The following is a 27,979-nucleotide window of genomic DNA, read 5'->3' on the forward strand; positions in this document are numbered from 1 at the left end:
GTGTAAATGTGTTCCAATTCTAATTGTTGTCAGTGTCACAGACAATAGATCTTGTGGGGAAACACGAGTTGATTTAAAGCGTGGCACACTCACTGGGATGGAGACGTGGGGCTGTCCAGCGAGTCTTCAGTCTTGAGTTGATCTCTAAAAGCAAATGAAAGCTTGTGAACAAAATCTGATCTTGTATTCTTCAAATAAATGCTGTTCTTTTTATTCAGCAAAGAATCCTGAAAAAGTATCGCAGTTTCCAAAAAAAATATTTGGCAGCACAACTGTTGCCAACATTGATAATTCATTACTGTTTGTTTTTCTGTATTTTTGATCAAATAAATGCAGCCTTGATGAGCATAAGAGACATCTTTAAAAAACATTACAAGTCTTACTGATCCCAAACTTTTGAGCTTTTAAATATATACATTTACTCATAAAATCAGTTTTCTGAAAGTCAGATAACAAGACTCGCTCCACATTTTGTGCCACAATACTTTTAAAATCATCTTATCCTATTGCTTCGGCACTTGTCATAAGGAATAAGACAGAAGGGACATTTTTATTAAGCAAACTTCCTATATTCTACATGTTTTTTGATAAAATAGAATATGTTTTAGGATATGAATACACTGTAGTACAAGATTACTGCCAAACGATTCACAAATATGTACATTTTCATTATTTATAACAGCTATTTATAAATTTGCAATGTCAAATAACGACTCGTAGTAGTTTGTCAAGATTTCCATTCTTCAAAAGGACAGAATGAGTCTGAGTAAAGTATAAATGCTGTACTGTTAAGATTATAAAGGTAAAACGGCGGTTGCGTGGTTGTTCTTTTCTAAATTTCATCAATGTTCTCTTTTAGTAGGGTAGAAATTCAGTTGCAGTAGTGGTTTATGTAAGATGATAATGTTACCAGCACCTCAGCTTCAATTCTAGCTGAAATTCATTGATCAGGTTGCGGTTATGAGGTTTTATGGCTTGTGGGATACGTTCCCACACATAAAAACCTCTTGTGTCAGAGAACTATTGCTGAAACTTTGAAAAGCGAATGAAGCTGCCCAGTTCGGCTGCTTGTAAACTTTGAACAAATGTGTTAATATTGCCCATAAAAGGAAGAGAATGAACCTTGGAACACTTGTTGTGGATTTCTTTAAGCCTCCATGTCACAGATCTACATACATTCACTGCACTGGTAACCTTATTATAATCACTCTAAAATAAACTTCATAGATGGGTATAGATTTGTTCAGAAACACTTGTTCAATTATATTGAACTGGACATCAGATCTTAAAATTTTAGATCAGTGGAGCTCTCTTGATTTGAGGTTATTTAAAAACAAAGGGAGTCACACCAGAGGTTTCAAGCCACATAAGCTGCAATGAGTATGTTACCTTTAACTCCATCTTAACTTGGCCTTCATACATTATCCAGCCAACCGGACACTGGGAGAACTCAGTGGACATTCAGAAGAAGCTGGAATCCTAGATGATTATCAAGTGACTGGAGATGGAGGTGGAAGGATTCTTCTAATTGTGGTGGTTCCAGCTCTTCCTCTGTTCCTCCTCCTCCTTATTAATGTGGCTCGGGTGGTGGTGGCACTGTATCAAGCTTGGGTCAGGACAACTCGGATTTGCTGAGGGCTATCGCCAGCTCCAGATCCTCCTGCTCTTGTTGGGTCAGACGAGCCACGCGCTCCCTCTCTTCTCTCTCACTCTCCCGCTTCACCCACTCTATCATGTCCTCCTCTGTGGGGTACTGCTCCACACACACACACACACACCATAACCCCATCAGATACCCTGTTATTGCACCTGCTTGAAGTAATATTTCTCATTAGAAATATTTTATTAGTCTAATCTAACCATCTAAATGAAGAGGGGTCATGCAACTATTACAGTTAGTGTAAATTATGTTTTCTAAAAGTACCAACTTTAAACGTTCAAAGACTGAGTTATGGACTAGCAAAATTGAGATCACTCGAAAATGAAAATTTGCTTAATTTACTCACCCTCAAGCCATCCAAGTTGTTGATGAGTTTGTTCCTTAAATTGGAACATATTTGGAGAAATCGACCATTATATCAAACAAACAAACAAGCAACTTTTCGTTTCACAAGATGTTAACTGATGGACTGAAATCAGGTGGATTATTGTGATGTTTTAATCAGCTGTTTGGACTCTCATTCTGACGGCACCCATTCACTGCAGATGATCCACTGGTGAGCAAGTGATATAATGCTACATTTCTCCAAATCTGTTCCGATGAAGGAACAATCTCTTCTACATCTTGGATGGCCTGATGGCGAGTAAATATTTAGCTAATTTTCATTTTTGGGTGAACTTTTTTTTTTTTATCCTACAACATACATAACAGTCCGTTAAAGATTACGGTTTTATGTAACTAAATAAATGAGATACATTTCATTTAATCTATTTAAAGGAATAGCTCAAGAATAGTTTAATTTATTATGGTTCAAATAATAAATCATTTCAATATTACACTTTTTTTTTTTTTTTCATTTCTGGGTGAACTATTCCTTTAAATTAATTGAATATAATTTAAATTGTATTTAATATTACACATTTTATTTATTTCTATCTTTACTTTTTCATTAATTTTGTATTATTGGAAGATCTAATCCTTTAAGTATTGTTTGGTCAATGTCAACATCACCAAAGCAGTTCTTCATCATCAAATAGGGGACAAATGTGGAAGCAATAAGGGAGAGAAAAAAAAAAGTGATAATGTGGTACAGCTACTGACACAGGACGATGAGAGATACAAGATGTGTGCCATGATGCAATCCATAAAGCCTTTCAGCTAACATTGGCTCACAAGCCTGCTGACACATGAGACTTCATATCAAATCACTCAAAAAATGCAAATATAGTCACCCACATGTTGTTGAAAAGAACTCTGTGGCTCACAAAATTAGAAGTTACTTAAAAATGTTCTACTTTGGGTTTGAAATGTTACAAAGAAATGAGAAATAATGACTAATGAATAATAAAACGATGAAACTTCATTTTTGACGTTACTGTTTATGATGTACTCCTGTGTCAAGGCCTGGATTGCTCATATAGCCCATCATGCTGAACATGCAGGCATTTCACACAGATGTGAAGGTGTGGACAACCATGGATGGAGAGATGTAATCTCAACAGTTAGCTGGTAAGCATCTCAACACACAGAACACCAGACCACGACTACTTGACATGACAACAAAAACAATCTCAAGATGCCTCTCCTGAGGTCTCTTCATTAGCAAAAAGTCATTTTAAAATATCAGAGAATTGTCATGATGAAGCTTAATTTATTTGATGCATCATCTGATAAAGAAAGCTCACAGTGGGAAAATCGGAGAAGACAAGCTCTTTAATTTTAAATTTAAAAAATGGTAATACAGAAAGGAGCCAGCAAGTGCTGTCAGCACCCTAGCTGATGAATATATTAAGCAAATTTTATGTATAAAAACAAAACAGACTGTATCTCTTCTTAAAAAAAACAAAAAAAAACATTGTGGAACCAGGAAGTGAATGGGAAGGAGCAGCCCAATAAGACAGGTGGACACAGTGATTAGTTTGTGCAGTGTAAAGGTAAGGCAAGGTAAATCAGTCAACCAAGGTACGACGGCCAATGAACGTGCAAGATGGAATCAAGCCTCAACCAATGGTGGAGAACATGCCAAAAGACCACAGGGGTAAATTGAAAACAGCCAATAGCAAGCAGCCCCATCTCTCCTTCCACAGCCAGTGAGAACTTGTGTATGATGTTAGGCATGTTGTGATGTCATAAATATGTAGATTTAAATACATTCTTTTTGTAAATTAGCTTAACAGAAAAAAATTTAACACTTTTTTAGTAGAAGCATAAGCCTGGATTTAGAATAGATAAATAATTTCATTAGAAGCTCATTTATATGTACAAAAAACATTACATAAAAAATGACAATGTTTTGTGGCTTTTCACAAACAGATAATAAAGTGGAGTTGTCGAAATATTGGATGACAAGCATTTCTTTCCAGGAAAACAAAAAGAAAAAGGCTGTGAGGGGTCAAGAGGTCAAGGCTGCTGCTTTGAGGAGGAGGTGAAATGTCAGGGTTCACTACTGGGGGTCAGGAGGGGGAGAGTGGGAGGAGCTCACTTTGTCAAAGCTGGCGAATCGGTTGGGGTCGCGCGGGGCTTGGTGGGGTGAGGAAGGGGCGAACGGGTCTGGTACCGAGTCTTTAGCGGGAAGGGAAGAGAACTCTCCAGAACCCTGAGCCTTGAACAGACCACGCCTCTGAAATGACTCAGACGACTCCGATCGGTGGATGTTGGACCGTTTACCTTCAAGGAGATACACAGACACAAAATGTCTCAAAGTACAACAAAATAGCTTAAAGGACAAAAAAAATGGCAATCAAATCATATCGGGTTCATTCTGATAAAACACCAGCTTACCTGGGGGTGGAGGTGGAGGTCTGGTGGGTGTTCCGGTTTTGGGCGGTAATGCTGGAGGAACATCTGATTGAGTGTCCTCCTTAAATAAATTCTTGTTTGTACTCGAGTCGAATGGATCGCTGCCATTAGACTGCAATGTAAAGGAGAAGTTCAACAGCTGTAACCCATTTTCAGCTTGATTTAAATCATGTGGGTATGCTGACTGGTAACAGAGTTGGAATACTGGGCTTCTGTTTGCGTTAAAGATCCTTACCTTTGCTAAACTGCTAAAGTCTGCAAAACCTCCTCCAAAAGTCTCATTGCCAAATACTGCAGAAAAGGGATCTGAAACAAAGTAATATACACAAACAGAAATATATTTAACAGATATTTTGGATACTTCTTGATAGTTCATGAGCATCATCAACCCCAAAGTAGGTAGTTACAAACTGGAGAATAATGTAAGGATGTGAAAAATGTCAAATAAATAAATACATTAAAACTGAGAACTGTAATTGTAATCAGCAGATTCATTTATTTTAAGGAATTCAATACAAAAGGGTTCAGTAATGTAGGGCTATTTATTTTTTAGATAAAATAATCAACATTCAAATAAAAACCAAGTTGTATAGAAACATTTAAATTGCACACAAGGCAGTTTTTATATCAAATTTCTAATGATATAATTATGTTTCTACTCCAATTTGTTGTTGAAACAAACATTTAAATAGTGGCTGTCATAATAACATGTTTTCATGATAGATTTATTAATGTATTAACATTCATTAAATAATGAAATAAAATGAGTATCTAATTTAGTCCATATATTTAGCAAAATGCTTTTCTGCAGGGCTTTTTTTTTCTAGTTGACTAATGAGCTATGAAGCTTTCCTGAGGTAAATGTAATGTTACGTGTCATTGTTTCAAAGCAATTTCATAGACGTTTTTCCGTGGTTGAAACAGATTGAGTGATTAAATGATGAGACATTTCTGTTAGTTGTTGTTTCTTTCAACACCTACTGCTGTTCACATTTGTTTCATGCTCTACCAGTAAACAGGAAAAAGTTACAGCGTTCTGTTATGCCACATTAAGGAGTATCAAAACAGCATTTATTGTTTGAATTCTGTGATAAAATTGAGAGAATTTGTAAACTAAGCTTTGTTTCATGTCAATAGTAACAAAGCACAAAGTTTATTGTGATTATTGTGATTATTGCATGTCACGCAAGCTACAAATAATGTTTACTGAAGTTTTGTTCATGTATCAACAGAAAACAGTATAGACTCTATATATCTATAAATATGTAGATTTAAATACATTCTTTTTGTAACTTAGCTTAACAGAAACATGTTTAACACTTTTTAGTAGAAGCATAAGCCTGGATTTAGAATAGATAAATAATTTCATTAGAAGCTCATTTATATGTACAAATAAACATTCCATTAAAAAAATGACAATGTTTTGTGGCTTTTCACAAACGGATTATAAAGTAGAGTTTGTCGGAATATTGGATGACAAGTTTTCCTGGAAAGAAATGCAAAAAGAAAAAGGCTGTGTGGGGTCAAGAGGTCAAGGCTGCTGCTTGGAATGAGGTGAAATGTCACTACTGGGGGTCAGGAGGGGGAGAGGGGGAGGAGCTCACTTTGTCAAAGCTGGCGAATCGGTTGGGGTCGCGCGGGGCTTGGTGGGGTGAGGAAGGGGCGAACGGGTCTAACGGGTCTGCTTTAGCGGGAAGGGAAGAGAACTCTCCAGAACCCTGAGCCTTGAACAGACCACGCCTCTCACGCCTCTGAGACGACTCCGATCGGTGGATGTTGGACCGTTTACCTTCAAGGAGATACACAGACACAAAATGTCTCAAAGTACAACAAAATAGCTTAAAGGACAAAAAAAATGGCAATCAAATCATATCGGGTTCATTCTGATAAAACACCAGCTTACCTGGGGGTGGAGGTGGAGGTCTGGTGGGTGTTCCGGTTTTGGGCGGTAATGCTGGAGGAACATCTGATTGAGTGTCCTCCTTAAATAAATTCTTGTTTGTACTCGAGTCGAATGGATCGCTGCCATTAGACTGCAATGTAAAGGAGAAGTTCAACAGCTGTAACCCATTTTCAGCTTGATTTAAATCATGTGGGTAAGCTGACTGGTAACAGAGTTGGAATACTGGGCTTCTGTTTGCGTTAAAGATCCTTACCTTTGCTAAACTGCTAAAGTCTGCAAAACCTCCTCCAAAAGTCTCATTGCCAAATACTGCAGAAAAGGGATCTGAAACAAAGTAATATACACAAACAGAAATATATTTAACAGATATTTTGGATACTTCTTGATAGTTCATGAGCATCATCAACCCCAAAGTAGGTAGTTACAAACTGGAGAATAATGTAAGGATGTGAAAAATGTCAAATAAATAAATACATTAAAACTGAGAACTGTAATTGTAATCAGCAGATTCATTTATTTTAAGGAATTCAATACAAAAGGGTTCAGTAATGTAGGGCTATTTATTTTTTAGATAAAATAATCAACATTCAAATAAAAACCAAGTTGTATAGAAACATTTAAATTGCACACAAGGCAGTTTTTATATCAAATTTCTAATGATATAATTATGTTTCTACTCCAATTTGTTGTTGAAACAAACATTTAAATAGTGGCTGTCATAATAACATGTTTTCATGATAGATTTATTAATGTATTAACATTCATTAAATAATGAAATAAAATGAGTATCTAATTTAGTCCATATATTTAGCAAAATGCTTTTCTGCAGGGCTTTTTTTTTCTAGTTGACTAATGAGCTATGAAGCTTTCCTGAGGTAAATGTAATGTTACGTGTCATTGTTTCAAAGCAATTTCATAGACGTTTTTCCGTGGTTGAAACAGATTGAGTGATTAAATGATGAGACATTTCTGTTAGTTGTTGTTTCTTTCAACACCTACTGCTGTTCACATTTGTTTCATGCTCTACCAGTAAACAGGAAAAAGTTACAGCGTTCTGTTATGCCACATTAAGGAGTATCAAAACAGCATTTATTGTTTGAATTCTGTGATAAAATTGAGAGAATTTGTAAACTAAGCTTTGTTTCATGTCAATAGTAACAAAGCACAAAGTTTATTGTGATTATTGTGATTATTGCATGTCACGCAAGCTACAAATAATGTTTACTGAAGTTTTGTTCATGTATCAACAGAAAACAGTATAGACTCTATATATCTATATATCTAGTATATCGATCTTAGGATTTAAAGGGTTAGTTCAACCAAAAATGAAAATTCTGTCATCATGTCACGCAAGCTACAAATAATGTTTACTGAAGTTTTGTTCATGTATCAACAGAAAACAGTATAGACTAAAGGATCGATCTTAGGATTTAAAGGGTTAGTTCAACCAAAAATGAAAATTCTGTCATTAATTACTGACCCTCATGTCGTTCAAAACCCGTAAGACGTTCATCTTCGGAACACAAATTAAGATATTTTTGACGAAATCTGAGAGCTTTCTGACCCTCCAGAGAGCAATGTAACTGAAATGTTCCCAGACTCAGAAACGTAGTAAGGACATCGATAAAATAGTCCATGTGACATCAGTGGTTCAACTGTAATTTTTCGAAGCTACGAGAATACTTTTTGAGCACACAGAAAACAGTTCGAGAGTATCACAATGCACCGTTTCTGGGTATGGGAACATTTCAGTTGCATTGCTCTCTATGGAGGGTCAGAAAGCTCTCGGATTTCTTAATTTGTGTTCAGAAGATGAACAAAGGTCTTACCGGTTTGGAACTGCAGGGGGGTGAGTAAATAATTACAGAATTTTCATTTTTGGGTAAACTATCTGTTTAAGAATCGATATTGGTTCATCAAAATGAACACTGATTATAATCGTGAAACAAATACTGTTAACCCGGCCTGGTAATGCTTGCTCTACCTGGGTCTGAGTTAGTGGCTACTGTAGTTCCTCCTGGGGCAAAAGGATCATTGGCTGCTGCTGGTCCATCTCTCTGAAAGGAAAAGGAGGAATTCAGCCAAATATTTTAAGTCATGCTAATAAAACACTGTATAACTGCAATCTTAATAATGTGGGACAATTCAAAACCTTGCTTTAGAGTTTGTACCACCAAGAATTAGGTATAAAAAGCGATTCAAAGTGCATTCAGCAGAATTTACAGGCTGTCACTTTTGTAAAAATAAAACTAAATCTTACAAATACTATCATAAATCAAGCATGACAGAAGCTATAAAGTAACAGAACACATTTGAATGAGATTTCAAAGAGAGTTTAGCTCTACAGCACTCACTGCAGGAATATCTGATCCTCCAAATGGGTCGTGTCCTGTGCCAGTCGAGCTGAAGGGATCAGAGTCTCCCAGAGCATCTATTTTGGATCCGAATGGATCAGTGTCTTGGATGTTACCACTACCGGAAGCAAACGGGTCTGGAGTGACAGCATTACTGGTCCTGGTTGTGAATGGATCAGGCTCTTTTGGGCCTGTGGTGGCACTGAATGGATCAGAGGACCCAAAAGGATCTCCTGAGGGGAAACCAGCTGAGGACTGCTTGAAGAAGTTGTCTGCTGCAAACGGGTCTGTGCCTTTAAAAGGGTCCCTACCGAAAGGATCTGAATAGCAAAACAGCATTTTAAGAGCCAAAATGAATTTGTGCTATAAATAGATATTTTGCAAACACATTGTAAGACAGTAAGCTAATACTTACCTGCAATGTCAACTTTTGAGAAAGGGTCTTCAGTGAATGGATCACCTGCAAAAATTGGTAAGGTGCAAAAAAGGTTTCACATTACTTTGCCAGTCAGTCAATTACCTGATGCTTTTATTCACAGCAACTTGTAGTACACTTATTACAAAGACAATCTAGGGCTGCACGATTAAACTTCATAAAACCTTTTTTTATGTGATGATTTTACTTTGTGTGCAGATCTTACTGTCAGTAAAAGGGTCCGAATGGAAGAAGTCAAGGCCAGGACCACTGGGCGGGTTAGTAACTTGCTGGGCAGCTTCCTTCTTCTCTGGTTCCACAGTTTCCGCCTAGACATTCACAAAATCCATTAGCATTAACTTATTTATGATTATGATGAAATTATACCTAAAACAACATGCTCTAACCAGTACTGACAATATGACCACCACACCACTCCAAAAATAAATGTAAATGTTAACATAAAAGAAAAATTAATAATTAATATCAATTAATATTAAAAAATAATTGTAATTACAAAATATTGGAAATGGTCAACAATTATGATTTGTCATAATCAACCTTTGGGGTGCTGGTGGCAGGCTGCTCCTCTGCCTTTTCCTTCTCTTCCTCTGGCTCTGGGTTAGCTTGTGTTGTGCTTTCCTGAAAACAGTGTGGCATAAAAAGGCAGACACACATGAGAACCTATTTGAAATGTAATGCAAGAGTGACATTATAAATTATGTACAATAACAGGAAGTGGTTTCTGACCGTGTTCCCCTGAGGCCAGGCCATATTAGTGGGGCTGGCAGTGGATAACCCACTGTTGTAAAGGTCAGAGCTATAAAAGTCAGCTTTAGGCTCTTGCTCCTCTGGGCTGGTGGATGGCTCCTCTGCCTCAGACCCGGGCTGCTCCTCTGTGACTCTGAGCTCCTGTGGCTCATCCACGGACGACTGCTCCTCTTCATCCTGGACTTTGTCCTCTTTGGGTTTCTCCAGCAGCTGTGCTGTGGGTTGAGGCCACTGCAGTTGCTCGGGCTGCTCAGAGGAGTGCGCTGTTCCGTTGACGAGCACCGGCTCTTCCAGGATTTTCCATGTAAGCCGTGCAGTCACTTCTCTCTCCTCTGTTTTAAGCTCGGCCAAACGCTTCTGCTCCTACGATAAACCCCATATAGTATGTGAGATATTTCAAGCAAGAAAAATCAAGTAGTTTGTAATCATGAATGGAACTAAAGATCATAAAGCCAGAACTTTACAAAAGCTGCAAACAAGAAGGAAAGAGCAGGAAATATTCAGAGAGAGAAAGCTGAAAAGGGAACATATATTTTTAAAACAGATATTTCCCATTCTAAAATCTGATTGGATAAGCAATATTTGAACCCACTGAAAATATACACACAAACTGCACAGTTAAAATTCTGTTAACATGCCAAGTTATACAAAAATCCATATAATATTATTGATTATTATCACAAAATATTATTAATATTATTATTAACCCTATATGACAAGTGGTTTGGAGAATAGATTGATTGAATGGATAATAATAATTATAACTCATCTTCATCTCAGACTTTATCCTCTTTGGGTTACTCTAATAATAATAATAATAATAATATAATCATCCGTTTTTATTATTTACTGAACAATTATTATTCATTGAACTGTTGGCAAAAAAAAAAAGGAAACATTTCTTTAACTCAGGTAAAATCACTGTAAAACATGGCTTTATTTTACTAAGGGGAGAAAAGCATGGTATAATGTGTATATTCATCAATAAAAAGAAGGCTTCAGGAACAGTTGATCCAGATAGGATACAAAAAAAACATAAAAAGCTCACTAACCTGAGCAATCTGTGTGTGGGATTCTTTAACAGCATCCTCAAGGGGGCAGAGTTGAGCACGGGCAGACTGAACTTTCTCTCCCAGTTGACGGGTCTCCTCCTGCAGTTGGAGCAGTTCTTCTCGGGCTCTGCTCAACTCCTCCTCATAGTCACCGATTCTCTGCTCCTGCTCTGAGTGCTCCACCTGCAATGACTGGATCTAAACACACATACACACACACACACACAGAGACAGGTGAAAAAGTGCAGAAAGTACAATAGAAGATCTGAGATCAGTATACTTGTGGCTTTTAAAGGAACGGTAGTGAGAATGCATTTGTATCCATTCAAATGGAGTAAGGGAAATAGTGTGAATTCTGCTGAACTGTGTCTCCCTTTCTCTTCCACTCTTTTCTTTCTCTGGTCACATACAAATGTGAATATGAAAACGTCATGCAAAATAGCATGTGAGATTAAGACTAGTACGTCCAAGACTCATTCAAAATAGCATGCAAAGGTGCCCAGTCATGTCATATTTTGAGTGGATTTTTAAAATCAGTGCATACTTTTTGGGTTGATATTACCCACAATATACACAGGCTTCATTTCTCTCTCTCCGTGTCTGTCTCATACCAGTTGGTTTTCCTGTCCGCATTGTTGCTGTATGAGTCTGAGCTGCTCCTCTAGAGAGCGTTTCTGCTCGTCCAGCCTCTCCAGCTTCTCCTGCACCTCCTGTCGATCCGCCTGCAGACGGCTCAGCTCCTCCGAGCCCTTCTGAACCTCCTCCTGCAGGTCCTGACAGAGAAAAAGAGAGCGAGTTTGTGTTGAGAGACCTTTCAACACATCTTTATCGGTCTAATAATAAACAGGACTTCATCAACACTGACAACAGTGCAGAGAGCTCATGCAGCTCTTAAAGTGAAGATAAAAAGCACTAGGGTCAAGAATATACTGAGAGAGTGTGCAAACCAGTTATATTGGCACATCAGTCAGCAAAGCCAAAGTAAACAGAAATGAAATCAGATAGACTGCAATTATGTGCTCAAAAGTAACACAATGGGTGCACTGATAGAATCAGCTCATCCTCAAACAAAGGAAAGACACCTTAGCTTTTACACAGCACAGCAGCTTTCACTTCTCAACAGCTGTTCCCTCACAGAAGTGAAAAGAACATTATACAAAGAACAAATTCAATTCTGATCCTTGTGAAATCTGAAAGGAAAAGAAAGAAGCTGGAAACAGAAAGCATAAACAATGAAAACTCTAATGTTAGCCTTACGTAGCCAGACTTTTGACCATCAATTATGGCCGTTCAGAATGGCGCACTTAAAGTGGGCTTGTGGTTTCATGGCCTTCACTTTCGTGTGTCCATGAAATTAACAAGACCACAGAATGTCCCGTTGGACGTTGTGCGATTTGTCTTCACGGCCACCATGCCGAACCTACAATAATGCAGACTTCAGAGCTGAATATTACCCAAAAGCCCATGAGGGAAAGTGTAGACACGTAGGAGGACTGTGAGGCCCGTGGGTGCTATCTGGAAAAGGGCCATAAAGTCTGGTCCACACTGCAGATTATTCTGGCCAAGAGCTGCCCACTTAAACAGGAAGAGAACGTCTGAACATGTTAAGCAACCAACAAATTAGTTCAGATTTTGTGCTATTTAGGGGTGGGTTTATTTAAGATTGTTTATACCACAATAAAAGACCCCCGCCCCCCCCAACTACAAACAATATATTTTTTTAGTGTCCTTTTTACAAGTTACATATGCTTATAGTTATAACAGTAAATTATACATAATTACATTAAACTAACCTAAACCAAACCCTAATCTTAATAGTATGTTATTAATACATTTTACTGAGTACTTATAATTATATAATTACACTATAACAAGGACAACTTATAAAATAAAGTGTAACCAAAAATAATAATAATAGAATATAGCTGACATATCTGAGAATACAAAACAAAAATGAATAAATAAATACAACACAATTCTTAAACAGGTTTAGTTCATTAAACTCAAGTGAACTGAAAAAAAAAATACACTACTGTTCAAAAATACAGTAAAATATTACTATTGTAAAATATTATTTCAAATTTAAAATAATGTAAAAAATGTTTTTTAATATATTTTAAAATGTAATTTATTCCTTTGATGCCAAAGCTGAATTTTCAGCAGTCATTACTCCAGTCTTCAGTATCACATGATGCTTCAGAAATCATTCTAATATGTTGATTTGATGCTCAAGAAACATTTCTTATTATTATTATCAACAGTTGTGCTGCTTAATATTTTGATGTAAATTGTGATTCATATTATTTAGGATTCTTTGATGAATAAAACAGCAATTATTTGAAATAGAAATCTTTTGTAACACTTATTTTTACCGCCACTTTTTATCAAATTGTATGCATCCTTGTGAACAAAAGTATTAATTTCTTAAAGAAATAAAATAATAATAATACTGGCCCTGAACCTTTGATTGGTAGTGTAAGTATTAGATTTTACACATTTAACTAAATGAGAAGTCTTCGATAAAACTAAATTAGTAAATGGGTAAGGGTATATTCACTTTTTAACATACAAGAGTAGATAAAATAAATTGAAACTGATGTTCAGAGAATCATGCTATTTTTGTGTGCAAAAACAGATCACATGGTCAGTAATGGTTGGCAGATAAACCTGAGGCAGAACCTTCTGTAATGTATACAGTAATCTACAGGAACTACAGTGAAAATACAGAATATCTGACAGTACAAACGCAAAGGTTAGAAAGGAAAAAACAAATAAATTTGTCAAATATAAGAAGAGAATCAGAACCGAAAGGAAATAAAAGAAAAGGACCTACAATGATGACAAAAGACAACCATATCATTTCCACTGTCATTTCCTTTTCACCTTGCGGTGCTGTGAGAACGCTGGGCGACTGTGACTGAGTGGGTCCTAAAAATAACAGGTCTACTGCAGCAGAACTGAATAACCGCTCACGGTGAAGATGGAAACCTTCACACGTCTAATGCACAAGCGTCTCCTCGTCCAATCAGAAGCAGCGCTGGGAGCCGACAGCCCCCGAAATAGAATCTATTCATCATCCCAGGGTTTAAACACAGCAGAGGCTCAAACTAAAACTCAGCACACATTCTTATTTAATTATTCAGCGCCTGGAGCTGCTTTTTCAAGGCTAATCTATTAAGAGCCTAAACAAATATTGATTACATTCATAATTTGTGAGAGGCCCTTGCCTCTGATAGCTTACAATATTGATTTTTAATTCTCTTAATGTCCCACTTTTGCACAGGTGAGATCGTTAAGCAGTACTTATTTTCTTAGAGAGGACAACTTACAGTATAAGCAATAAGGGCATTTTTGGTTTAATGGACATCAACTGAACTGCCCTATTAAGACTGCAGTAAGAGAGAGACTCATTTTAATTATGTTGTTCATACAGGTAAGAGATCACAAGTGTCATGGGCACATTTTCAGATTCAAAAAGGAAAAGAAAACAGCAAATCAGCATGATAAGTGGCCTTGTTTGATGACAGGAAAGGAGAACCCTAGAGAGCGGGACCAGCTGTGCTATCAGTATGCCATCTAATATCCATATGCACATACACACACACACACACATCAGGCTTCTCTTCCTGTATGATTACACGAACACACACTATTGTTTTTCTGGCTCATTAGGCATCCATCTGTCAATAATACATTTTAAGACTAGTGTTGGCATGCTTCATGTTTTTAAATAAATGACCACATATTAAAAGACTAACATGAACACCTCTGAATCTGTACCTGGCATCTAATTCAGCAGTCTAGAGCATCTTCCAGTCTACAAAACGGCTCATTTTCAGCTACACACACACAGGAAATTAAATTATCACACAGTGGGAGAGAGCGAGTGAGAGGGAAGGAGGGAGCTCAGATCATGATGGAAATGAACAACACAAAAATGTATAAGTCAGGAAGCCAGTGCAGATACAGTATAGAAATTCTTTCAACTCTGCTGGCAGGCAGTGAGGAGAAAACCGATCCACGATGAGCAGAGTGGATAGACAGATGATAGGAAGGATAAAATAGACAGACAGGAAGGGAGCCTTTGGAAAAACACCTGGCTTCTGTTCTCCATTATTGATCCAATAAGTGGTCAGTAAACTCTAGACATTATGATGTATGAAATTGTTAGCTGTTAGCTGCCTTTAAACAACTAATATATAAAAGATTCAAAAGAAAAATATAGAAATAATAGCTGCCTTTCGACAAGTAATATAACAAATGATTCAATATAAACTTATATAAAAATTATTCAAAATAAAATGCAATAAAAATTCTCAGTACATTCTGGATTGTTAAGCCATCTATCTATGCATGCACATCTGAATGTCTCCGTCAGGATCACCAGTAAAATAAAAACAACAAATTTATTTCCGTTCAATTTTAAAATCACTCATACCTGGACTTCACTGTTCCTCTGTCGTATAGTTTCCTCCCTCTCTTTGATATCCTGTTCCACCACGCTCTTCTCCCTGAAAGACCAGCACAGACATGAGTATTTAATCACAGTGGCGATGGCGGGTACAGACAGCCAGCCGCCTGGAACAGGATGGACAGCATCTCCCTCCAGCACCATCTCTGCATCTGCTGCTGAGGCTTGTATGTGGGAGAGAAGAGAGGCTGTCTGTGAGTGAGTGTGTCAGAGCTGCACATGAGCAGATGGTTTTCTGAACGTCAAGAACAACGGGAGGAGGGAAGCATGGAGAAAGAGAGAGAGAGAGAGAGAGAGAGAGAGAGAGAGAGATGGGGGATGTGGGGTTGGAATACATTAGAGGTGTTTTCACTCATCACACTGTCTGCATCTTCACCTTCAGGTCATACAGGTTAGCAAACAAATCTATAACTACATACATTTTCTGAATGCTAATGATAGACCAATACATTAATAGTCTAGCTAGAGTTGATACGATTTAATAATGTTAAATTGTCATTTATTCCTGTGATGGCAAAGCTAAATTTTCAGCAGCCATTACTCCAGTCTTCAGTGTCACATGATAATTTAGAATTCATTCTAATAGGCAAGGCAAGTTTATTTATATAGCACATTTCATACACAATGGTAATTCAAAGTGCTTTACATAAAAGAAATGAAAAAATAATTTAAAAAAATAATCACAACAATAAAACAAGGAATTTAAAACTTTGAAAATGATTTAAAAATTGATTTAAGAGGTTTAAAATGAATTTTTTAGCACATCTGATCTCTTCTGGAAGCTGATTTCAACTGCAGGCGGCATAATAACAAAGCGGACTCCCCTTGTTTTGTGTGAACTTTTGGTATTTCTAACTGACTCGATCCTAATGATCTGAGTGGTCTGTTAGGTTTATAATCAGTGAACATATCTGCTATGTATTTAGGTCCTAGGCCATTGAGTGATTTATAAACAAGTAAAAGTACTTTAAAACCAATCCAAAATATAACTGGAAGCCAGTGTAAGGACCTGAGGACTGGTGTGATATGCTCAGATTTTCTGGTTCTAGTCAGAATCCTGGCAGCAGCGTTCTCGATGAGCTGCAGCTGTCTAATGGTCTTCTTGGGAAGGCCGGTGAGGAGACCATTACAATAGTCCACCCTGCTGGTGATAAAGGCATGAACAAGTTTCTCCAAGTCTTGACTGGAAACAAAACATCTAATTCTTGCAATGTTTTTAGATGATAGTATGCTGATTTAGTTACTGCTTTGACATAGAATGCGAGTGTTGTTTAAGTTACTGTTTATAAGGTTTGAGAAGATAATAAGCTGATATGGTGCTCAAGAAACAATCTTATTACCATCATATGTACTGTAATGCATATACACCTCAGAAACCGCTATTCTAGTGTACTGCTACACGCTTCATAGGGTGTTTTATGATATTCTAGAGCCAAAAAATGACTGTTGCTATGCGGTTGTTAGGGTGTTCTGAATGGTTGCTTAGTACTAATCTGATGCCCAAAAATGGCCCAACTCAAGAGAGTAAATGGGAAATTTTTCACCATGCAAAAAAAGTCTTATAATTTTGCAACGTAATAGCACATCTTTTTTCAACAAAACCTAAGCTACAAGCTAAAGTACTAGTAATACATGCTGGCACCACTACTAATTAGACTTTTATACCAAAAGTACAAGCTATATAGAGAATCAACCGGGGATTCAGAGTACAATGTTGATTTTTTTTTATGGTGGTACTCTTTTAACATTCAAACCATTCACCTTTTGGCTACTAGCCCAGTTTTTAACTACAACGCCACACCATCCATGCATAATGTGGGAAACCAAACACTTTGTCAATACGCATTTGCATGTTAAATCCATTTCATTACCAAGCATCATCTTAAAGTGCTCTAGTGTGAAAGCATATTTATCTTAGTCACAGGTCACAGTGTGAAAATACATTTTTAGAAAATAACGAATAAAATAGGTTCATGATGATGCTGGAATGTTTCTTTATGTGGAATCTCTCTTAGGTTATGAGGTTAGCGAGCTAGCAAGAGTAAAACAGAAAGATTAGAGAAGGAATAGAAAGACAAATCCCTTATAAAACAGTTGAATAACAAATCTTCCTCAAAAAGATTCAGAGCACCTTTCCTAGATTAGCCTGAACTGTATTAAGCTCTGACTCAACATTTCCTCTCAGATTCTGACACAGTGAGTTCACGCTACAGTCTTCCCAGCAAGAGAGAAACTCACAAGGATCTGACCAAGAGTCAATCGCACACACTGAGTCAGAGACTCCCAGGAGAGAGAGAGAGAAGGAGAAAACAAGAAAACAGAAAGACTAAAATGGGATATATAAATAATACAGGGCAAAATGAGAGTTTGCCAACAGTCCTAAATTCACCTAGAAACTAGCTCTTGAGCGGCCCGGATCAGACAAAAACAACACAGCGCAAGTCGTTTATACAGCCTATAATTACTTTTCTTTATTTTTTTTATAAAGTGGGCGTGGCTTGTTCTTACCTGTCACCTGAGGTCGCCCGTTGCCGTGGAGATTTAAGGCAATCCCTAACCGCACGCATCATTTTAGCAACAAACAACAGCCCATCGTACACAATCTTTCTGTTTCCTATCCTTTCTGCTCATCTTCTTCTGCTCTCTCCATTTCAGGCAGACTCATTACTTCTCACTTTCTCTTTATCTTGCGCTCTTTCCATGAAGGAGGAAGTGAGAAGTGCTAGAACTGCTGTGAGAGTGAGTGTGCTGGGAGCTGACAGGTGACTGTATCTGCTTTTGCTCAAACTCTGTAAACCAGAGATTGAGGGAAAACCAGAGGTGGGGGCATCTTCCGCTTTCAGTGTTTGTGTAAATGAGAGCTCCACCTCTCTGTGGGGTAGTGACTCCCATCACAAGGAGTGTTAACTTCTCTGGAGAATTATTGCTTACAGGAAGTGATTTAAGGGCTTGTATATGCCACCCACACATGTGTTGCATTCAGTATTATTACTATTCTCATCTGTCTTACAAATATTTAATTACGAATGATTAGTTCAACCAAGAATGATTTACTCACCCTCATGTCCTTCCAAACCCATGTGATGTAATTCTAAGAACTACAAAACATGATTTATTTGTAAAAAAAAAATAAAAAAGTTGTTTATATTACTCCTGTTCTATTTTCTAAGCTTTCTGGAGCCAAACAATAAAGACTGTGTGAGGAATAGACCAAAATTTGTTGTATGATTTGTGAACGATTCACTCTTACACATGAATCAACTGAATCAGTTCAGAGATGGATTGGTCCGTGAATAATGATTTAAATTACTGCCAGTTCCTGACACAATCAGTGCCATATGGCTCCAAAAGACTTGGAACATTGCATAATAGACTAGTTGTTGTTAACTATAAAATTATAATAAAAACTTTTTAATTAATTAAAATAAAGCTAAAATAAAATATATATTTGATGGAAAACTTAAAATGAAGAAATAAATAAAATTAGAAATGCTTCCTCAGCAACTAACTGAAATTAAAACGACTAAAACTGAAATAAAAATAAATTGAAGCTAAAAAAAACACTAATAAAAAATTATGAAAACTTATTCTAAAATTAAAACCCAAAATATAAAGCTAAAAGCCAATTAAAAAAAGAATTATAAATACTATATAAAATAACACTGGTTTGAACCATTTTTATGGTGCTTTTTTGTCATTTTTAGAGCTTGACAGCACCAGTCTACATTCACTGAAATTATATTGAAAAAAGCAGCTAGGATATTCTTCAACAACTCACTTTTTGTTTTCCAAGAAATCCATATAGGTTTGGAACAACATGAGGATGACACAATTGTGACACAAGTTTCTTTTTTGGATGAACTATGGCTTTAAAATAAGTCTAATTTGTCTAAATACTGTCTAATTCAGCTTGAGATGACCTTGCAAGTTATGATGACAGAGCGAAGAACATTAAGTCATGAGATACTCATTAAAGAAAACATTCATCAGTTCAAGTGCATCTATCATGACCTGAGGACAGATTTGGGTGCACTGACACACTGAGATTATGGTCAGACCCATACTTCTGTTTTTGTGGTTTCATAATCTTCTGTGCACCTGTGTGAGGGCATTGTGTGGAAAATACAAATACACACTAAATTAAAACAGATGGCCAGATGGTTTAATAAAAAAAGAGAAATGGATAGTACTGTATGCTAAATATACCGGTATTATGAATAATAAAGACTTGTAGACAGACAGAACATCAATGCAGCGATTGCCCATAATTACTTACTTCATGTATAAATATCCATGGGTCTACAAGACATGTATTAAGTTCAGGACTGAGATTTTACACTAGCTATCTTGTGAATATGTGGGGAGAGGAAAGTAAGATCGGTAACTCACTTCTGTAGGTCCATGATTTCATTAGTGAGCGAGTCCAGCTCTTTAATTGCAGAGAAATCGGCAGCCTGTAATGTGGCAGCATTGCTCTGTTAGAACAAAAAAGAAATGAAATGGAAATCAGTCACACATAATTTATATTTAAAAACATTAATCTAACATGCCCTACCATTCAAGTTTGTGGTCAAATTTTTTTTTTTAAAGTACTTGTATACTTTTACTCAGCAAGAAGGATGCATTAAACTGATTAAAAGTGATAGTAAAGACATTTATAATGTTACAGAAGATTTATATTTTAAATAAAACGCTGAAAAAAAATGGATCAAGGTTCCGCAAATGCACAACTGTTTTCAACATTGTTTTTACAGCACCAAATCAGCATATTAGTATGATTACTGAAAGATCATGTGACACTGAAGACTGGATAGTGGCTGATAATTCAGCTTTGAAATCACAGGAATAAATGCATTGTAAAATATATTTTAAAATAGAAAACGATTATTTTAAATGTGAAAAATATTTCATAATATTAATATTTTTTACGTTTTTTTTTTTTTTAATAAATAAATGCAGCCTTGGTGATCATAAGAAACTTGTGAGAGAAAAAAAAAATCTTACTGACCCCAAACCTTTGCACTGTAGCATATTAAAAAAAACAGACTTACAAAAGAAAGACAGCAGCCAGTTAAAAAAAAAGATCAAATTTCAAAGGATTCAGGGATTGGTAAGAAAGAACAACAACAAAATCCTATAATCTTCCATTTATTCACACTCAAAACAACAACAAAGATCTACACCTATGGTTCAACAAGCAGTATACCTGTCGTGCCAGTCTATCAGGAGGAGGGATCATTTCCGGAGAGAGTGTCTGGGGTGGGTCTACTCCCTTTGACAGCTTCTGATTGATTAGATATAGAGCTAATGCAAACTGATCTCGGCTCAGCTTCCCGATGTCTCCTATATCACAAAGCTCCCTACAGAAACAGGCACAAAAAAAGTAAGCTAACCTTACAATACAAACCCATACAGTTTTAGTGTTTACAAGATAAGGTCTAATCAGTGAGACCTTCTGCATGAGAATTTATGGAAAATTAAACCAATAACAGAAATTTAAATCCAAGCAATGGCATCTCACCAAATGCGGGCCAAAGTGGCAGATGGCAAACCAGTCTTTAGAAATATATCTCGGACCTCAGCACCAGATACCAAGCCATCCATGTCACTGTCTGTCTTGGTGAATAAGTCATCGTATTTGGCTTTCTCTGCTGGAGATACCACCCACTGCACGCATACAAACACACATATGGTTTGTTAATGAAGCTCTAGGACATTTTCAAAATACACTTGCAGCAAGTATCATTCATAACAACTAAATCAACAGTAAGTTGGTGGTATAAAGCCAAGCGAACCCAGTCAGAATGTCACCTGTGGTGGTGTAGGTTTTGCTGGCAGTGTTTTAGATCCAGAGTGGGCGGAGCCTCTCTCTTTATGCTGGGCTGGTGATGGTAGGAGGGGCATCACAGGAGGCGTGGCTATTTTTTTCCGTTTTGATGGTGGAATCAGAGTGGCAGGCAGAGACATGGGAACTGGCTCGGACTCCAGGGCTCTGTATACCAAATGCATGGCCTAAAACACACAAACACACAGAACATATTAATTACAAACACTGGATAAACTAGCTTCTTAGGTTATAATACAAGTCTGCAAGTATAGAATCAGATAGTGTAAAAGAGAGTTTTTCACAAACAGGAAACAAGATTTATTGCATCAAATATCTGAATTCATGGCATTTTCATGAAAGCCTGCACTATGTACAAAAAAAAAAACAGGGTGAAGGCAAGATGAAATATAAATATACAAATACAAAAAAAAAAACATTTAGACATAACTGATAAAACAAAGTCATGTTTTCCTTTATGATGGCAGAACCAAACATGGGAACAGCCACAACAGGGATAGTTGCAGCTTAGACTTATTTAGATTGGCTTTATACCAGAGTTATTATTGTTGTTACTATTAAAGATTGTTTTAACTGAATTAGACATTTTAACTGAAAAAAGCAGAAACAAAATAAAATATAAATATTATAATTTATATAAAATATAAAAACAAAGGAAAATAAAAAATGTTGCCGTGGCAGCTAACCAAACTATAAAAGTTCTCAGTTAAAGTACTACAATTACTAAAACAACACTGAAATAAAAACAATTTAAGGCTAAACAGAAATAAAAAAAAATAAAAAAAATATTTTTTATATATTTCACATAAAATTTTTATTTCAAATAAAATTACATTTAAAAATTAAAATATAAAAATAACAGCACATTTAAAATATGAATATTATTATAATAGTATTTAAATCATACTAAAACACTGCTTTAAATCTAAACAATAAATTATGTTTGACGTCACAGAACTCACCACAGCAAACTCATCTTTGTCCAGCATGCCATCTCTGTCAATGTCACTGAGCTCCCAAACCTAGAACAGAATTAATTACTTGTAGCTAGATTTTAATACAGTTTTAAGTGGGATGGACAATTTAGCCAAACTTTAGGTTTTTGCCTTATAAAAGTCCTCAATACTTTCAAAATATGGCTCAAGAGCGCATCCTGGTGATTAAGCCTAAAAATGCATCTTTATATAAAAGAGAAGGTAAAAGTTGTGTCTCCACACCCTGCATTGCACTATCATTATAAACCTGCCTCGTCTTACCCTGCCAAGAACGTCCACAGGGAGTTTAGAATTGAGGAGCACTGGTTTGACCTTATCGCCCGTGAGCATGCCACCCACAGGGGAGAGGCTTTCGAAGATGGCATCGAATTTCAGCTTCTCCTCCGCCTATATGACACGCAAAACACAAACATTCATAAATGAGCAGTTAAGCAACTGGTGCATTGAACTGAAGATCAACCTAATTTATTACTAATTCTAATGACAACATGTATTTAGCAACTTGATTCCAAAAATCTGTTTGTGATATCTGACCTTGACAACCCATGGGCAGTCCGTGGGCACGGGGCCAAACTGAAGAGGACTGCTAGTGTCATTCTAGACAGGATACAGAGGAACAGTCATTAACTCACAAGAGACATAAAGCCGTTTCCACAACGTAAGCAAATAAAATCACCAACTCAGCAGCTTTTAAGTCACTGGTAATTATATTGTGACGGAAGCGTGATGCCATTTTCCTGATCTGGTGAAGAGGAAGAGGAAGTTAAGGTCTGACTTACAAACTTTGGGGGAGGGACAGCAGTATTTAAGCTCTTAAGAGACACTTCAAGTCCATTCTGAGCACACGCCACCAAACGGAGGGCGACAAAAAATTGCTGAGAAGCGACAAACAGACAAATATAGTTGAGAACGTATTGCTCAAACAATTTTTATTTACCTTAATATTAATGCTTTTCACAAATACCTGCTTGTTTAGCGAGCCTTTGCAATCTGAATCTGCTAAGTCCCATATCTGTGGAACAAATAAGAAAATTAGATAGAAGCATAAACAAAAATGTTTTCACCAATTAACATGCAACACAGTAACACAACAAACTGCAGACAATCAATACGGCAATATAAAGAAGGTAAGTAAACTACACCATCTATCCTTTTCTATTTAAGTCATCTTGATGTTTCCAGCACTCGTCAATCAATTCACTGATTTGCATTTCCCACACAGCTATATTGAAGGCACGCTAACTGATGTTACCTTGCCAAGGATCAGGTCTGTAAGGCCAGATCTCTTTAAAAATAAGGCCGCATCAGCAGCTCCTACTTGCCCACTGCCGGACGGATCTACCTGTAGTGGAATAAAGCATACAGCATAAAAATTATTTCATGTTTGGGGTCGGGGAGTTTTTTTTTTTACATTTCTGAATGGAGTTTTTTTTTATATATTTCTCTCATGCACAACAAGGCTGCATTTATTTGATCAAAAATACAGTAAAACTGTAATTTTATGAAATATTATTAGAATTTAAAATAACTGTTTTCTATTTGAATATATTCTAAAATGTAATTTATTCCTGTGATGCAAAGTCGAATTTTCAGCAGCCATTACTCCAGTCTTTAGTGTCTGTCACATTATCTTACGGATATAATTTTAATATGTTGATTTGGTGATCAGGAATAATTTCTTATTATTATCAATGCTAAAAACAGTTGTGATACTAATATTTTTGTTGAACCTTGTTTTTTATAATTCTTCGATGACTAGAAAGTTCAAAAGAACAGCATTTATTATTTTAAATCGAAATCTTATGTAACATTATACAAATTTTTACTGTCACTTTTGATCAGTTTAGCCCACCCTTGCTTAATAAAATAATTTCTTTAAATAGCTAATAAATATTACTGTCAAAATGTGTCAAAAGTGACAACAGGTTTTTTGCTTCATAACTATAGGATGACACACAATGGCGCTTTTAGTAACAGGGTGTGTGACAAATAAAGTCATAATTCACATTCATATTACGTAATACTATAAATGAATTATCAATCAAGTATGCAAATCACATCTAACAAGAATAATTAAAAGCGAAGTGTGTTTAAGACACTTTAAGAGCCCTTGAGGCCTACTGCACAGTATATAGAAGAAATGAATATCCAAAAACAATCCGAAAAATGAATAAGGACCAATGCAATGCACAAATGCTTATGTGGAGAGATTCACTCGAATGAGAAACCAGCAGCAAGATGTTTAAATGTTCAAACAAGCTGCTTCACTCACCATGTGTCCTGTTCGGTTTGCAAGTGTCATCACTAATTCATAACGGCATCCTCTTACTGAGAGAAAGACACTTACGGGAGGCAGAAGCTTTTAGCTCAAACTGACTGTGCGGTGAGGTTTATATTTCTCTTCTTCCGCCAAGTGCTCTATAAGGCCAAAGTGAAACATAACACAGAAAAAGCTGATTAAATGCTTACCTGTCGATAGTATTTCTCATAGGCAGGATTCCCACTCGAAAGCTGCAACCAAATAACACAAAACTTGATTAAAATGATTCCGAAGACATTGTTCAATCTCTCGAAAACACGTCAAACTGATAAAACCAGGACATAAATAAGCCAATTAAACAGCACATTCTTCTAAACTGTTGACTTCCTTGGCAGCACTGATGCATTCAGACCTCTGAAAAGGAAATGTTAAAGCCATCTGGCAACCAGGTGAACATTTATAAATGATCTCAGAATGACTTCAAGCACTCACACACCTTTCTGTATTCAAAGATGTTGATTATACACCCATTCACACATAAACGGAGGCTTTCTTAAGTCGCCTGCCATTCTCTGCACAATAAAAACACTGAGCTTTTGTTGAGTTGTGATTCACAAAAGCCGGGGGGAGTAACGCACATTTGCGCAGCTGACTGCAAGCCAAACCATCGACATCGGGTTTAGTCACGGCCAAAAGGCGAATTTATAACATATGGACGGATCAAGTGAAATCAGATGCATTACGGAGACCAAATCATGATTGTTAAAGGGGTCATATGATGCTGCTAAAAAGAACATTATTTTGTGTATTTGGTGTAATGAAATGTGTTTATGCGGTTTAAGGTTAAAAAAAACATTATTTTCCATATACTGTACATTATTGTTTCTTTTTAGTAATCGTCAACCCCTCTGCCAATCAAAAGCTATTAGGAGCTCATATGATCTTACATATCACCATGATGCATAAGCATAAAATTGCTTTTCTGGCCATGTTAGATTAAGCTCTGCCAGATCCCAACTGTTTTTTTTTATTGTAGTTCAACAGCTCTGTCGGTCTCCCATCAGGTGGTTACTGGTGCATGCTAATGTGATGCTGGCACACAATATTCAGTGAAGTGCCACCAAACATTTCCTTGCCCTGCTGAGAAAGAAGTAGGAGTTTTTGTTGTGCTTCTTTAAAAAAACAAAACAAAACAAAACAAAAAAAAAACAACTCCAACCACTTTGGCCTTTCAGGCTTTTCTGATTCCAGCTCATTTCCTGAAACTTATTCTGGCATGTTCAACTTACAATTACCACGGTCCTACAAAGCAAATGCTTAGTAAACCATGATTAAACATACAACAAAAAATACCATCAACTAAATCTACAAAATTATCTTGGCATCCTAATCTGTCTTTCTGTCATGCTGTCTTTACACTACAAAGTCAACACAGAAGCTGAATAAAAATATTACAAAAAGTATTTCATTTAAACAAATGCAGAAATAATGTGGTGAAATTAAAGCTACAAATAGGAAAATATGAAACATTAAATGATTAATGGATTTTTTTTTATAAAATTGTTTTAAAAAATTGAAATATATAAAATATGAATTTAAAAAACTAACATTCTAAAAACCAACATTTTGAATATGATCATGGTGACTCACTGGATCATTTCATGGTTGTCTTTTGCCTCCCCACAATATGCCTAAAAAACCCTATGATCTTGGAATCATAGAAAGCAGAAGAGACGGAAGACATATCAGACATGTCTCTTGCTCCGTCTAAAGTCTTCTTGATGAGGTAATGCTGCAATGCATATTTCATGCATGTGTGCCTTGCTTCTAAAACTGAGCACTCCATCAGCTGCAATGTGGTCAACACTACAACTATCCTTGCCATTAGAGAAGTGTTATTCTTAAAGCAATAAAAAAAACAACTAAAATGAGGAACATTTTAGACCATCAATCTAATCAATGCATGGATCCCTCTAGACTATTAAAACAGCTATAAGTGACTCTATGCATGTAATGCATATGCTGCCAGAGACCTTTCTTACACAGAAGAACAGCTGTATGAGTGTCAGTGAAGCTATTTCATTAATATTTCATTATACACAAAGACCAAACCGGAAATAAGTTCATACTTATCTGGTTTGAGATTTCTGACTCTTTACGATGTTATTAAGACTGATTTTACGCGACTATAACCTTTTTTTTTTTTTTTAAGGTTAATGATCTGTTTAGCCAGCTAGCGAGTGTCAAATGCTTTAGCTAGCTGGCTAATTAGTTTACAGACTCTAGATAAGAGACAAAAAGTTGCTATGGATAGAATAACGAAGTCCACAAAAGTGAAAAATACACACAATGACTCCAACAGGATAGTACATGCCATATTTGCATAAAACATCGACTAGTTCCTATTTATTATTAATACATGATGAAAGAAAAAGTAAGCTAGCAGTGAAGCAAAACTTCCTGCTGCTTTTCAATGCCTCTAAAAACACCGAGCATGGTTTAATGCACTAAAACACACCAGTAATCCCAACACCAATGTCAGATATAAGTGAAATACGTTTTTAATATTATAACCTGAGTTATTGTGACATAAATTGAAGAAGTGTTCGTCATTGCTCCTCTGTTAAGTTTTTATATAGGCAAAGACACATTTCACAAGCACTTTCGCACGTTCATAGCCGAGACATGTTAAAATACAAGCTGATCTAAAAAAAAAAAAAAAGTACAGTAACTTTGGATGATCTCATGACATGCAAAAGCTGAAAAAATAAGTAAACTCTAAACAGCTTAGTTCAACACTGACACACTAAGCTACGCCCTTACGCAAGTCCCTAAAAGATCATACTGAAACTTTTTCTCTGCCCAAGCAAATGGCTGAAAACAGCTTTAAACAGCTGCGATCAGATAGCAGGGTGTGATCATTTTCCACGCTAAACGGCTAAAATAAAGTTTAACGGATCTGATAAACGTATAAAACGAGCTGGAAAGTGGTGTGGAGAGCGCTATATTTGTGTAGAAAGGGAGGTTACCTGAGTCAGGGAGAGACTGGCAGCCATAGTGTTTCTGTTCCCACTAGTTCATCCTGCGTTGCGATAGGCAATGGGCAATATAGGGATGCTACAAAACCTGGTACTGGATTACTCTGTGGATTGAGGATGAATAAAACCCGGCGCTGGATTATTCAGTGGATCTGTAGGCGGTAACATGCGATGTCACTTCTGGAGTTCTCGGTAGATCAGAAGGATATACAAAACCTGGCGCGGGAATAATCAGTGGATGAGGACTCCGTGAATTGTTCAGTTTGTAGTACTAAAACCCAGAAAAATAGAATTTCTCCTTTTCTTAGACTATAGATTTTTTTGTGTGTGAAAAAATTGTGTGGGGTTCATTTTCACATTTTGTTGAAATTCTAAAGCTGCTGTATCTTTAATAGATGAATTAAACAGTTTTGTTT

General features: G+C 36.5%; 1 protein-coding gene across 4 annotated transcripts; it reads right to left on the bottom strand.

Annotated features, from left to right (window-relative positions):
- Positions 1-812: 812 nt before the first annotated feature.
- Positions 813-27,612, bottom strand: LOC107752431 (epidermal growth factor receptor substrate 15-like). 4 transcript variants are annotated; one of them, XM_016568394.1, is made up of 25 exons: positions 27,555-27,612; positions 24,735-24,776; positions 23,518-23,607; positions 23,230-23,277; positions 23,045-23,140; positions 22,800-22,862; positions 22,527-22,652; positions 22,233-22,292; positions 21,237-21,437; positions 20,947-21,092; positions 20,632-20,785; positions 19,815-19,900; positions 15,393-15,465; positions 11,566-11,727; positions 10,955-11,152; positions 9,882-10,265; positions 9,693-9,773; positions 9,358-9,460; positions 9,132-9,176; positions 8,717-9,036; positions 8,347-8,419; positions 6,616-6,686; positions 6,363-6,492; positions 4,143-4,327; positions 813-1,753 (listed from the first exon to the last, which is right to left on the bottom strand). In XM_016568394.1, the coding sequence occupies exons 1-25, from the start codon at positions 27,579-27,581 to the stop codon at positions 1,613-1,615; spliced, it is 3,105 nt and encodes a 1,034-aa protein (XP_016423880.1). In that variant the 5' UTR covers positions 27,582-27,612; the 3' UTR covers positions 813-1,612. The 4 variants fall into 4 exon arrangements, with proteins under 4 accessions (XP_016423880.1, XP_016423878.1, XP_016423881.1 ...); XM_016568392.1 differs by having other exon boundaries at positions 6,363-6,495; XM_016568395.1 differs by lacking the exons at positions 24,735-24,776; positions 27,555-27,612 and adding an exon at positions 24,538-24,712 and having other exon boundaries at positions 6,363-6,495.
- Between the last annotated feature and the right edge of the window lie 367 nt (positions 27,613-27,979).

The sequence above is a fragment of the Sinocyclocheilus rhinocerous genome, unplaced genomic scaffold (genome assembly GCF_001515625.1).
Source record: "Sinocyclocheilus rhinocerous isolate Xijiao unplaced genomic scaffold, SAMN03320098_v1.1 scaffold1583, whole genome shotgun sequence".
NCBI lineage: Eukaryota > Metazoa > Chordata > Actinopteri > Cypriniformes > Cyprinidae > Sinocyclocheilus > Sinocyclocheilus rhinocerous.